The following is a 14,757-nucleotide window of genomic DNA, read 5'->3' as shown; positions in this document are numbered from 1 at the left end:
CTCTCTCCTGCCCCATCCCCTCATGTGTCAGGTGGGGGTGATGGGTCCACCTGGTAGGCATAACATGATGTTTAAATAAAGTGGCCACGTAGACTGTTGAGCACAGTGGCACTTGGCAGATCTCAACAGGGCTTTACTTTGTTGTCACTGTTTTCATTCTTGTAAATGTGTTCTCACACTGGGGAATAGAGAGTCTAATTTATCTAGTCAGTGACAGGCAGAAAAACTGAATTGTAAGGCTACGGTTCTGGCTTGAAAAGAGAATCTTAGGGATCTAGTCTTGAGAGGTCACCGCATAATACTCTCCATTTACCTTCGATTCTTGTCACTATAGGCTGTCCACCAAGAACTGATCATGTGTACTTCTCTCAAGCTTCTGTGCTTTGGTTGGTGCCCCTCTGGAGTTCCTTGCTTATTCTATACTTTCCTAATGGTAAAGGGCCCTAACTTGTCCTTTACCACTCAGTTTCCTGGGCTGAGTCCCCCATCCCCTCCGCTGTGCTCATGTAGACTTCTGTGTGTGCTCCCTGTGAGTGCAACCTTCAATGGGCCAACCCGCTGACCATCTTCTGCACTAACTGAAGTTTTTTGATGAATGAATAAATGCATGACTCAGTTGGGACTCTGAGTGGAAGAATCATGGCTGAGATGTAGTGTGGTCTGGCTGCAAGGATAAGGTGCCTCAGGCCTGCTTAGCAGAGGTTCCTGTGGAGTGAAGGAACCATCCAGAGACTCCTTAGCTGGCCTCTGTTTCTTATAGTGCTTCTTATGGAATGCCAGAGTCTATAGGTCAGAGTATGTGGGACACTTTGCCCTTGAACGGCTCTGGAATTCTGCCTATGCCTTTGCTGTCCAGGGAGGCTTCAGTTCTCTGAGAGTAGAGAAAGGAAAAGGAAATCCCAGAGTCTCTGTCTTCAGCCTTCTTGGATGAAGGCACCTGGGAGACTGTCCTGGGTGTGGCTTTTATTCACAGCTCTTAAGTGCATGATATGGGCTACTTGCCAGATATTTGAAGATCAGATAAGGCGGACTCTGGATTTGACAACGTGACAGTCTGGGGGCATGAGAAAAACTACTCATCAGCTCTCTTGGTGTATCTTTCAGATTGACCTTACTGATCTTTTACAAGAAAAATATTAGCATTCAACTTCACCAGGATGATAGAAACAGCATTTATAGATGTGGGACTGTCAAAGAAGTGGTAATTGTGTTTTGGGGTGTAAAAAACACCCCTACTGTCCCTTCCTACTTGGGAACTGGGTGAGCACATTGGCTTGCCCATGCAGTCTGCGAAAGGAGTGCTTGAAACAGTCCCCTGAAACAGTGTATGGGCTCTGCGCTGGACTGGAGTCCCTGTCACTGTGGACAGCTCGTGTAGGCAGAAAAACCCTTCAGGACTCACTAGGCATTTTAAATAAAATTAGTCACATACAATGATTATAAAATTAATGCTAAAAATAAAGCCTTGCTTCTCAAAGTAAGGTTCCTAAGAAGTATTGGGAAAGTGTTCTGTGATCCCACTTTATTTGGAAAATACTCTAGATATTAGCACAGCTGTTTGATCTGAATATTTACATCCTCTCTGAATTCATGTGTTGAAAACCTAACCCACAGAGGTGTGACCATTGGGCACTTAAGGAAGATCCCCTGGAGCACTCCCTTGCTCTCCTCTAAGTGAGGTTCCAGTGAGAATGGCCTTGGGACCCAGGAAGTGGCCCTTGTTCGACACTGAGCCTGAGGGCCCCTGGACCTTGGACTTCTCAGCTCCTGGAGCTATGAAAAGTGAATTTCTGTTGTTTATGAGCCACCCAGTCTATAACGTATTGTAGCAGCCCAGGCAGGTGGTATGTGTAGTTGGAGTTCTGGGAGCCTTACTGTGAAGGAGTGTGTTTCTGTTTTTCTTCATTGTGAAGCCATTCTGGGTTGCTGTGGGGCACTTACTGCAGAACACATTTGGACAACACTAGAAAACATTAATAAAGCATTTCTTGTGGCAAGAATACTGCTAAAAAACAAACAAAATCCCTTGATTAGAACAAAAAGGAAGCTGAGAAGCTGGAGTTGGGATTTCCCAGGAGGTTTAAATGAAAAGCACCTGGAAAGCATAGTGCTCATGCCCTTTCGGAGCTGCTGCAGGGCTGCTTCGGTCATCATTTTCCTGAGTAACAGGGAAAGAGGCAGAGTGGACCTCTGTCCACGAGAGAAGTTGCTGACCTGCAGTTTGGAGCAGTTGTGGCTTCTCCTTGCCTGCAAGTTCTAGTATCTTGGTAACTGTCAGTGTAAATTCAGATTTTCCCCATGGCTGTAATCATTTTCTGTCTTTCTCTCTGCCAGTTTTTTCAATATGCAAAATAAAAATAGAATTCATTTATTCTTAAAAGAATTTCTCAAATGAATGGCAGGCAGCCACTTTATACTTTTTACAGAAACACTGTTCAGATTGGCTTTATGTGGATTCTAAAAACATCTAAAATTCAGCCAGTGAATTTTAGAATTAGACAATATAGCAAACTCAAATGTCTATAGGGTATCCAGAATAAGTGAGAGAAAGAGGTAGGTGGGAGCTATAATAAACTGAAAAATGCATGTTCATTAGAGGAGGCAGCTGTTCCAAAAGATTGGCTTTTTTTTTTTTGTGGGAGAGTGGGTGGTCCCATTGTTTCTGAATTACTTGATTGTCAAAGAGAAGCAGAGAATCTGGATCTTTACTAAAAATCACTCAAAGTTACAATGCTGGTGCTCATTTTAAAAAGGATCCACTCTGGAAGTCAAATAAAACATGCTCAAGGACCAGTTGGTAACTTTCTAAACTTGGCAACTATAAGGCTGCCCATTGCAGACCCCAGGTGGTCTTGACACAGCTCATCGATGGCTGACATTCATCACAGAACATTTTACAAAATGATTAGTGTGACGGTGCTCCCGCCAACCCTGCACCTGGAGGAGTTTTGAGAACCCTGTATGCATCTGCCTAAATTTAACCTGAGACTGTAGTGATGCTATTTGATAATCTGAAAAATAAAAACCACTTTACATTTTCTTTTTTTTAAGAATTTTTTTAAAGAGAGAGAGAGAATTTTTTAATATTTATTTTTTAGTTTTCGGTGGACACAACATCTTTGTTTGTATGTGGTGCTGAGGATCGAACCCGGGCCGCACGAATGCCAGGCAAGCGTGCTACCACTTGAGCCACATCCTCAGCCCCACTTTACATTTTCTAATGGCATTGTCATTAGGCATGAGACTTTCAGTATGAGGTTAAGGTTGAATCAGAGAATGTTTAGTGAAGTGCTGAGAGCAGAAAAGTTGTCCAAAAGTAAAATAGGTTCTTCAATGTTCACCAGAGTATTTTGACCATTATATTTTTACATGATTTGATAATTTATAATTGAATGTTTTTCTCATTATAGTAAGGAGTAGTTTGAATTTTGATTAATATCATGCATGTCTGTGTTCTTATTGTTGTAAAAAGAAGAATGCATAATATCTTGTTGAATGATTCTTTGGGTATTTTTAAATGGCACTAGAGCATTAATGAAACTATTTGATCTTTGATATGGAAGTAACCATAATAACACATTTTTTCCTGATAAATATTTTGAGAAGAAAATAAAAGTTTTTCTAGTAAACTTTCTTTGCTTCATTCCATTCCTCCTAAACAGTGCCCTCCCTCCTTTGCTGTCCCCTCCTCTTCCTCCTCTAAACATTTTTTCTCAAGGATGCTCACGAAGATTTTAGCAGAATCTTCCTGTGTTCCAGAACACACGGGGCAGTGGACCCCTTGCCACAGAGGCTGCCTCTTCAGGTCTTTATCACCCTTTCCCCCACCTCAGGGAGCTACAGGACAGGCACCCTCCATTGCTTCTGAGTCCTCACCTGTGCTCCGCAGTGAGTCGTGCACACGGCAGTGTGTGATTGTAATTTTGAGTGAACAATTTTTACTTTTCTTTTTCCCCTAGGATAATTATAATTTGAGCTGATGTTAAAAATAGTGCATATTCTCTTTTTCTTCTATTGAGCTGGTTATTTTTGTTTCAAATCCAAAAAAGAAAAAAAAAAGAAAGAAAATCCCAAATTTTTGAATTGAATATTTTCCTCATTATGGTAATTTTAATGATTCTTTGAACATCTTACAGTTTTCTGCATTATCTATGAAAGCTCACATATCATTCTCTTGAAACTTTTCACAGAAAAACATGTGACTATACTAGTGTTTAAAACCACACATGTAATCTAGTAATATTTTGGGGTTTATTAATAAATGATCTTCCATATTACATTTCAATGAACTCATTTTTTTTTCATAATTCCTACTATGGTTAAATGTCCCCACTAAAACACTTGTTGAAATTTAATCTTCATTGTGAGCTGTTAAGAGGCAGAACCTTTAAGAATGAGTAGGTCATGGGCGGCTCTGCCCTCGTGAATGATCTATCCATTAGTATATTACTGGATTAGTCAGTTAAAATTTGGAGGGCGGGTCTGTTATATAGGCCAGTTTGGCTCTGTCTCTTGTTGCATCCCACCTGCCATGTGATGCCCTGCCCTGCTCAGGATTCTACAGAGAGTTCCCACCAGCAGTTCTCACCAGAGGGGTGGCCCCTTGACCACACCTGGCCACTAGAACCAAGAGCTGAACAAACCTTTAGAAGTGACCCAGTCCATAGTAGTCACGTATAGCAACAGAAAATGGACTAAGACAGAGACTTGGTGCCAAGAGCAGGCCTATTGCTAACACCTGAAAATGTGCAGGTGACTTTGGGATTGGGTTATGGGCAGAGCCTGGAAGAATTTGGAGGAGCAGTTTTTTAAAAGACTATATCTCCATGAACAGAGTGTTAAGGTTGAGAAAGACCTTAAATAGAAGAGAGAAAACTAGGCAAAGTTGGGAGTTCTTTGAGACTGGCTGAGTGGTCAAATGTGTGTGCGATGGAAAGATGGGCAGGAGCTGCCATGCTCAGGAGGCTGCGTGTGCAAACAGGGAGCATCTCCTTGGGAATCAGAGAAAAGGCTACCCTTGCTGCACAGTGACAGCAAACACTACAGATGCCAGGAGGTGGTGGAAGGCTGCATTTAAGAGTGATGGCAAACTGGTGGAAGAGATTTCTAGAGAGCAATGCTTTAGGCTACTGCGAAGTTACTGCTAACTGTGATGCTAACATGAAAGAGAAATGAATCATTGAAAGATAAATTTGTTTTTATGTTGATAACTTAAAAAGGAAGAAGGATATAAAATTTAGGAAGCACTTTAGTTAGGTGGTATATAGGATGAAAGGCATGCTGGGCAGAGTGCCCTCACGTGGCCCAGGGACTGGTTGCTGAAGAGATAACATGATCTGAAAGAAGCCCGGCACCATTGGTCAAGAGGGTAGAGGCCCTAAGGCCATTTTAGGGACCTTCCAGGTCACCCCTTGTATCATAGGGCCAGAGACCTAGGAGAACAGAATGGTTCAGGGAACAGGCCCTAAGTATTCTCCAGGACCCTGCAGGACTCTGCTTCCAGTGACTTGGTGCAGCGCAGGCCACCCAACTATGGCTTCAACCAGCCCCACAGGACTGTGCCTCCACTACTCCAGAGGATGCAAGCCTTTGGCCCTGGCAGCTTGTTAGTCACCTTTCTGTAATTGAGTACCTGAGAAAGTCAACACATACCTGAGTATAGCAGCAAATCCCTGAGATAATTGAACTGTAAAGAGAAAAGCTTTCTCTTGGCTCTCAGTTTGGGAGTTTCCAGCCTACCATCAGTTGGCTATGTGGCTTTGACCTGTGGTGGGGTAATGCCTCAGGGTAGAGATCATGTGAGGAGCTACCTGTTTCCTTGAGGCCAGCAGGTGAAAAGGAGAAAGGGCATCGCGTCCTTTTTAAATGTATACCCCCAGTGACCCAAGACTCCGACTAGACCCACTACATACAGGTTCCCGTCCTCTTAGTGTTGCCACTCTGGGGAACAAGCCTTTAATATGTGGGCCTTCAGGAACATTTCAGACCCAAACTGCATCCTAGCCACACTCTGTGTACTAGGTGCAACCCAAGAGAGTAGCCCCGTGGGCTGAGCCCAACAAAGCTGTGGGTGCCTGGGCCCCCACCCCAGCGTGTCCAGGAGGCAACCTTGGACTGAAGGATTAGTACAAAGTTTCAGGGTTCATTGTCTGCCCTGCTGAGTTTCATACTTGTTTTGGGCTGGTTCTATGTGCCCCCCGCACCTTTTTATAACCTATTTTTTCCTTCAAGACTGTGAGTATGTACCCTATTCCTGTCCCACTGTTGCATATTGGAAGCAAATAACTGATTTTATAGATTCATAGCTGGAATCTCAGATCAGACTTTGGACTTTTAAAAAAATTTTAAAATTTATTTTAATTAGTTATACATGACAGTAGACTACATTTATGCACTTGATATATCATACATATAGATGGGATATAATTTCTAATTTTTCTGATTGTACATGTTGTAGAATTACACTGGTCATACAGTTATACACACACAGAATAATAATGCCTGTTTCATTCTACTATCCTTCCTAACCTCATATTCCTCCCTGCCCCACTCCCGTCTACCTAATCTAAGGTAACTCTATTGTTCCCTGGTGCCCCTGCCCCACCCCCAAGGTGAATTAGCATCCACATATTAGAGAAAACATTCGGCCTTTGGTTTTGGGGGATTGACTTATTTAGCTTAGCATGATAGTCTCCAACTCTATCCATTTACCTGCAAATGTCATAATTTCATTCTTCTTTAAAGTTGAGTAATATTCCATTGAATATATGTTCTACATATATATTTTCTTTATCCATTCATCTGTTGAAGGACACCTGGGTTATTTCCATAGTTTAGCTATTGTGAATTGACATGCTATAAACATTGATGTGGCTGTGTCACTGTAGTATGCTGATTTTAAATCCTCTGGGTATAAACTGAGAAATGGAAGAGCTGGGTCAAATTGTGGTTCCATTACAAGTTTTCTGAGGAATCTCCATACTGCTTTTCATAGTGATTGCACCAATTTGCAGTCCCAGAGACTTTAGACTTTTGAACTGATGCTGACACAAATGAAAACATTGAAGATATTGGAAGGAATGAATGTAGTTTTTATGAGAAGGTCAAGTTTTGGGGGGGACAGAGGTGAGTGCTATGGATTGGATGTGGTTTTTCCATGCCAAAACCAATGTTAAAGTTCAGTCCCCATTTTAAGATAGCAAGAGGGTAGGAACTAATTGGCTGTGGTATGGGAGTGGCACCTTTGGGAGGTAAGTAATACACGAAGGTCCAACCCTGATCCACTGGGACTGCGACTTTATAAGCAGAGGAGGGCCCTGGACTGGGTGCTTCCTCAGCACTCCATGTCCCGCACCACCTTGGGATTATGCAGAGTCCCCGACAGCAAGAGGGAGCTCAAGGATATCCCGCATTCCAGTCTTTAGAAATGTGAACCAAATAAACATTTATTCTTTGTAAATTACTCAGTCTGGAATTTAGATATAGCAACAGAAAAGACTTAAGCAAATAATTTATAAATTCATGTTTAAAACTTATCTATTGTCTTAACAAAAATTCAGTCTCTTATTTTCACTGTGTGTATTATGCACATTATAGACTATTTAAAAATAGATGAAAAAGATTGCCCTTAATATCACTTCCTAAGATAACTGATATTGACTTTTTGGAGTTCTCATTGTATTGTTTATTGAATAATGACAAGAAAAATGTATAAATGTGTTCACTTCAGTTGCAGATTTTCCTCAAATATTCTAAATCTAAATTTGATTGAATCTATGGATTAGAATCCAGATATGGAGGGCTGACTGTACTTTAAAGTGATGGTATCGATATTTAAAATACTGTCCTATGTAAACAATGTGATTTTATTAAGAGCACTTAAAACAATAGAGATTTCATTCATTCCCAAGTTGTCTTCTATTTCTTACCTTTAAGAAAAATACAGTAAAATATTTTGCCTTTCTTTTTGTGAAATCATATTTCAACCCTGCCCCTGCAGTACAGAATTAGGTGTTTAGTGTTTTATGAAGCTAGAGTTAATATTTTTTTCTTTTTCAATATATTTTAATTAGTTGTTAATGAACCTTTATTTATATGCAGTGCTGAGAATCAAACTCAGTGCCTCACATATGCCAGGCAAGGGCTGTACCACTGAACCCTAGCCCTGGTCCTAGAGTTAATATTTTTAACTTCTGCTTCTGTGTTAATGAAACTGAAGATTACTATATTTAATCAAAGAAAGATCTGTTATTTTAATTGAATATCTGTGTATTAAAGAGACCAGAGGAAAGCAAGTGAATAATCAAAGACCAAATAAAGCTCCAATGAAATTAATTACATGAAATTAATTACATGAGGTTAAAAGCAGTGTTGATTTTGTCTAGTGCAAGATACCTTTCTCCTACCTTTTTGGGTACTTTCAGTGCATTAATAATGTACATAAAGGAGAATGACTGGTATAAAATTAAGACTATCCTAACAAAAGGATATGGTTTAGTAACTAAGAATTTTGTAGGAATTTTGAATGTCACACTAATTTTCTAAATAAAAGTAAGGTAATACCACTCCTAAGGAAATTGAGTATTTGTATTTACAGATAATTTTGTTTTAAAAATTGTTGATGTCCCATAGGCTCATATGTCAGTGACATTCTTGGTCCAGTGCTTGCTCCTGCTGGTATTTCTGAAGCTGCAGTAGCTTTTGTGAAAACAGTTAAAGCAGCCTGGGTTCCACTCATGTCTTCTCTGCTGAATAAGAGTTCCTTCCAGTTTTATTGAACCCTAAGTGATTTCTCTCTCTGTAGGACTTGGACTCTCCACCCCATCCCCTATTCTCTTGACTCAGAATTCACTTTTCTCACTGTCCTCAGGCGGTAGTTAACTCCAGGGGAGCAGTTAGAGAGCGGCTTGTCCTCATGGGCAGATGTATGTGGGTTTCTGAAGTTTATTTCCCAACAACTGAAGTGCCTGCTTGTTTTGATTGATTTCTTTGTTGCGCTCCTAACTTTCCCTTGATACTTGGATGCCTGCGCCTGTGAGACCTTGGTAGAATGCAAGCCTGAATGTCTCCCACATCATTTTTCCAGACTTTGAACTTCCATCTCTCATCTTTGATTGCTGCAAAACCAGTCTGAAGGAAAGACTAAAAACAAATTAATATCTACACCCCCGAGATTGACAAAAAAAGAGCATAGATTACAGGTGCCTAATAGATTAAGATGCCTAATGATGGGATCATTTTTTCCCCCTAATATTTGATGTTAAAATGTTTTTCCTTAGAATAATTTCATTATGAGTAATATTAATAGATAATCAAAATGAAAATGATTTAAAAGGCTTGATAATATATTCCCCTCCTTTGTTTTACAACTCAGAAATTCTCACAATCTATTTTAATCAAGTTGACTAAGAAAAACTGGGAAATAGATAAGGGTAATAAATGTGCTGTTCTCATAGCTGCATTGGCAAGAGGCTTACAGTACAGGTCATCTCACTCCAGTACAGGACTCTCTACTGGAACATGCTGTTAGTCTCACAGTTTTCAGGAACAGTGCCTGACTAGACAACATCATGTCCTCACGTCAACAAAGCGTTCAAACTGTGCAAAATCATGACTGCTCAGAAAAAGCTGTGGCTTGCACGGCACATACCGTATTGCAGCATTCTGTGAACTGTTTACTTCATAAAGCCGGCCTGATACATACAGTCCAGGTGGACACTGCTGCTTCTCTGCTCACGTAGTTTGTAACCATGCTAGTATTCGATATGAAGAAAGCAAGTATGCTACCGTAGCCAACGCAGAGGCCAAGTGATCAAGCTTCTCAGCACTGTAGTCAGAGGGCTGAGGTGTTACTCAGGCCTGACTTTCATTCCGAAAATGTCTTCAAAGATGGATCTTGGAAAGTGTCTTAGTGTGCATTTTTCTAATGACAAAAAAAAAAAAGTGTTTTGTAAAAATACAAACTGAGCCCTGGGTATGCTGGTAAATGTGGATGTGTAACCCATGTGATTCTGCAGTCTGTATATGGGGTAAAAATGGGAGTTCATAACCCACTTGAATCTAATGTATGAAATATGATATGTCAAGAGCTTTGTAATGTTTTGAACAACCAATAAAAAAAAGAAAAAAAAAAGAATACCTATGAAAAAAAAATAAAAAAAATAAAAATACAAACTGAAAACTCATAATAGTTGGAATAGGCTTTTATTTAGATGTTTTGTTTTTTGAGACAAGGTCTCAAGTTTGGCCTCAATCCTGAGTGGCTGGGTCTGCAGACATGTGCCATCACACCCAGCTAATAGGGCCTGAAACCTGCTAAGCAGGTCCTCCACCACTGAGCTGTACCCCAGCCCTGGAGTAGGGCAGTATCAAGGAAAGTTTAATACTTACCTTAAAACAACTTATTATTCACCAGTGTCCTATATAAACTTAAGTTTCTTTCTAATATTTCTAGGTATTTTCCCATTTATAAACCTGAGACATGCTTATACACAAACAATAAGATCAGATAGGGTTGTTTGTTTTTTTGTTTGTTTGTTTGTTTTGGTACTGGGATTGAACCCAAGGGTGTTCAACCACTGAGCCACATCCCCAGCCCTTTTTATTTTTTATTTTGAGACCATGTCTTACTAAGTTGCTTAGGGCTTTGCTAAAGTTGCTGAGACTGGCCTCAAATTTGTGATTCCCCCCCATTCTCAGCCTCCTATGCTACTGGGATTACAGGTATATGGCAGTGTGCCTGACTCCATGTAGGTTTTTAAAAAAATTCTGATTTTAGATTTTCAAGCAACACATAAATATATCTTCATAGTAAAGTATTTCAAATATTGTGGCAAATACTATAGGCCCTTTGAACCTCCTTCCCACCCGATTGGTATGATGTCCTAGGGGTAACTCTGACTTAACATTGCTAAGGTTGTTCCTGTTTTCTAAAATTTTAAATGTATTAATGAATATATAGAACTTGGTTTCATGTTGTGTTTATTGATCTATAAGTTACAGTACGTTGCAGTTTGCTGTTTTCTCTCCTTAATGAGAAGTCTTGCCATGCTTCCCAGGCCAGGACATAGGGATCTGCTTCATTCCTCTTTTGTATTTAATGTTTTGTATATAATATTCCACAGGACTACAATTTTTTTATTGTTGTTCATCGAAGATTGGCCAGAAGGTTATTTCCTTTTATTTTTTCTGTTAAAACAATATTAATAATTTTTAACATTTATTTTTAGTTACAGGTGGACATAATATCTTTATTTTATTTTTATGTGGTGCTGAGGATTGAACCCAGTGCCTCAAGCATGCTAGGTGAGCGCCCTACCTCTGAGCTGTAACCCCAGCCCCCAATACTGATAACTTTTATATTTAAAATAATGGACATGTTATACTTACACAAATCACTCATTGTATATGTAGGAATCATCCTTTTTATAATATTTTATTTTATAATAATTTTAGACTTACACAGAGTTGCAAAAACAGCTTCTCCCAGTTTAGCATGTTAAGAAGCCTTGATAGATACACAACACTAAGAAAGAAGAAAAGATTGTTAAATTTTTTGTGTTCTTTTTAATTATACATGACAGTAGAATGCATTTGACATATCACACATACATGGAGTATAGCTTCCTATTCTTGTGGAGTTACACTGGTTATGTATTCATATATGAACATAGAAGAGTTAAGTCCTGTTCATTCACTGTCTTTTCCATTCCCATCCCCACTCTGTTCCCCGCTTTCCCCTCTGTTCAATCCAGTGAACCTCCACCCCTCCTCCCTGCTGCCTATGTGAGTCAGCATCTGCATATTAGAGAGAACATTTAGCCTTTGGTTTTTTGGGATTGGCTTATTTCACTTAACATGATAATCTCCAGTTTCATCCATTTACCAGCAAATGCCATTTTTAATTGCAAAAAGTTGTATAAGAATATAAATATAATCGTGACATAATGTTGGTTAACCAATGAAGAACAGTGTTTTAATAAGTTCTTTAATAAAAATGATGGATTGAATCTTGGGAAGATGAGAGGAAGGGAATGATCAGGGGCAGGTACAGGTGTGTAGTTGAGAGTAGGGGGGTCAGTTTTTATTAGCCACCAACCCCAACATTTGTTTTCCATCCCATTTTAGTAACAGGACTGTGAATATACTTGGGGGCTCATCTTCCTGTAATGAACACTGTGTCCCAGCTTTATTTCATCCAAGTCTAGGTGAGGCCACATGACTAAATTCTGCAGCAGTATTCAGATGATGCTAAGGATCTTATGGTGTATGGAGTAAGCCATTATTTTCCTGCTGATCATCTGGAATGGGAATGAAAGCGCTGGAGCTTCTTCCTCCATGGAGGTCCATGGGAATAAAGAGGGTGGAGCAGAGACTTGGTACATTGTAAATGTAAGCTATCACGTCAGCATCACACTGGCTGCCAAGGGACTTGTCCTTTGTGAGATTGTGTGTGTGTGCAATAAGATTCCAGTCTTAGTTATATATAGCAGAACTGGATCTTAACTGACTTTGAATTTACTAGGTAATATTAAAATGAATATTAGACAACAGCAGTATAAATTTATTATTTAATAATGTGGAGATAAATAGTAGGAAAAAAACAGGAAAAAATTGAAAGTGGTTGCCACTGGCAGTGGGAACTGGGTAAAGGCAAATAATTGCTATTTTTTCTTATGACCTTTTTAGTAATATTTGACATTTAAAATCATTGTGACATTTTATTTTATTTTTTAATATATATATTTTTTTAGGTATAGATGGACACAACACAATGCCTTTATTTTTTATGTGGTACTGAGGATCGAACCAGGGTCCTGCCCATGCTAGGCCAGTGCTCCACCACTGAGCCACAATCCCAGCCCCCATTATGACATTTTAAATTTAAATTACTTTAACAAAATACTTGATACTTTATATTTTAATTAATATTTATGAAAACATGATCTCTGAAAATTTGAATAGTACAAAAGCACATAGAGTAAAAGTTCTACTTTTCTTCCTCATTCTTTCTCTTTTTTAAAAAAATATTTTTATTAGTTGTTGATGGACCTTTATTTTTTTTATTTACATGTGGTGCTGAGGATCGAACCCAGTGCCTCACACGTGCTAGGCAAGTGTTCTACCACTGAGCCACAACCTCAGCCCACTCATTCTTTTTCTTTTTGTCCACCTATAAGTTCCACTTTCTGTCCAGGAATCTTGGCTGGTTGGCATGTTTCTCTCCATATTTTTTTTCTATACATTTATAGAGTATGTTATAAAGATGCATCTTTTTCTTCTACTTATTTTTATTAAAAGTATATTTATATTTTAATTTAAAACAGTTTTCACTTGGGACTATTTAAGGTTGTAACAGATGTTATTTGTTTATATTTTTAGAATTTGGGATGCAAGCATACAGTTAAAAAGTCAACAAACTGAATATCAGAGAGTACATAAAGAACTGAGTCATTTGCAACATGAATTAAAAATCAAACATAGACTATCACAAGTCTTCAGGTAAGATCATACTTAAAGAGTTAAAATTATAAAAATTTAAAAGATACATTTAATACTAACTTTATTATGAAAATTTAAATATATTTTAGTATTATGATTTGTGTATCTGGTATGATTTAGAAAAATGCAAATAGCTTTGCTTTTTTTTTTTTGGAACCATATAGCAACTGAATAGTTTCACTAATAAAATTTAAATTGGGCAAACACCTTGTTTTTCTTATTTTGTAGTGACATATAAAATAAAAACACAGTAGCTACTTTGTTTCTTTGGATCAGTGTTCCCTGGTGTATTTGATCTCCGGATAAAATGTGACAGAAGAGGATAACTTGCTAAATATTAATACTAAACCTCCCAAAGTTAGGAGTCTCTAACATAAATATTGTTCTTTCTGCAGATCTATCTAACTATCTTTCTATCTTTCTACCTATCTATCTATCTGGAAGATGAGAAGAGGGAAAGGGTTAGGGCAGTTACAGGAGTATAACACACACATAGTTCTTTTTTTTTTTTTTTTTGTACTGAGCATTGAATCCAGGGGTGCTTAACCACTGAGCCACATCTTAGTTCTCTTTTTATATTTTATTTAGAGAAATACTTTTGCAGAGTTGCTTAGGACTTCCCTAAGTTGCTGAGGCTGGCTATGAACTCAAGATCCTCCTACCTCACCCTTCTGAGCTGCTGGAATTTCAGGCATGTGCCACCACTCCCAGATTTATATGCTGTTTAGATAAAATACAATGATCTAAACAAACTACTGAGTACATTTTTTTCTTAAAAATTACACCGAAGCTGGGCATGCTGGCACCTGCCTCTAATCCCTACAATTTAGGAGTCTGAGACAGGAGGATTGCAAATTTGAGGCTGGTCTGAGCGACTTAGTGAGACCCTGTCTCAAAAACAAAATAAGAAGGGGTGGGGATGTAGCTCAGGGGAGAGCACCCATTAGTTCCATCCCCCAGTGTAAATAGAAATAATAAATAAGTGAAAGTAGCATTGACTATATTGAGAACATTTATGAGAAAGAATGATTCCTTTTGCATTTTGAGTAACTTTTAGCTCAAAACACATTAAATTAACATGGCAAGTGATACAGATTCAGGATAACTAAAATCATGCTGGATATTTTGAATGTTAGGTTTTTGTTCTTAAACTATTAATTATTACCAGAAACATTCTGTTAATAAAATTCATTGGGCTAGTATTTTTTAAATGCATTATTTGGTGATAAACTCCTGGCCATCTACCTTTCATAAATG

The 14,757-nt window shown here is 38.7% G+C and overlaps 1 protein-coding gene across 8 annotated transcripts in view; it reads left to right on the top strand.

The window, feature by feature from the left end:
- Lekr1 (leucine, glutamate and lysine rich 1) overlaps positions 1-14,757 on the top strand; it is a 161,368-nt gene that overhangs the window by 33,637 nt on the left and 112,974 nt on the right. For all 8 annotated transcript variants that reach the window (XM_040269953.2, XM_078043516.1, XM_040269951.2 and 5 more), the window contains one exon: positions 13,381-13,500. In XM_040269953.2, coding sequence (XP_040125887.2) covers positions 13,381-13,500 — 120 coding nt within the window. The remainder of the gene's footprint in view (positions 1-13,380; positions 13,501-14,757) is intronic.

This window comes from Ictidomys tridecemlineatus, chromosome 3 (assembly GCF_052094955.1).
Source record: "Ictidomys tridecemlineatus isolate mIctTri1 chromosome 3, mIctTri1.hap1, whole genome shotgun sequence".
Taxonomy (NCBI): domain Eukaryota; kingdom Metazoa; phylum Chordata; class Mammalia; order Rodentia; family Sciuridae; genus Ictidomys; species Ictidomys tridecemlineatus.
The sequence above is the reverse complement of the archived record's forward strand: the minus strand, read 5'-3'. Positions and strand labels throughout refer to the sequence as shown.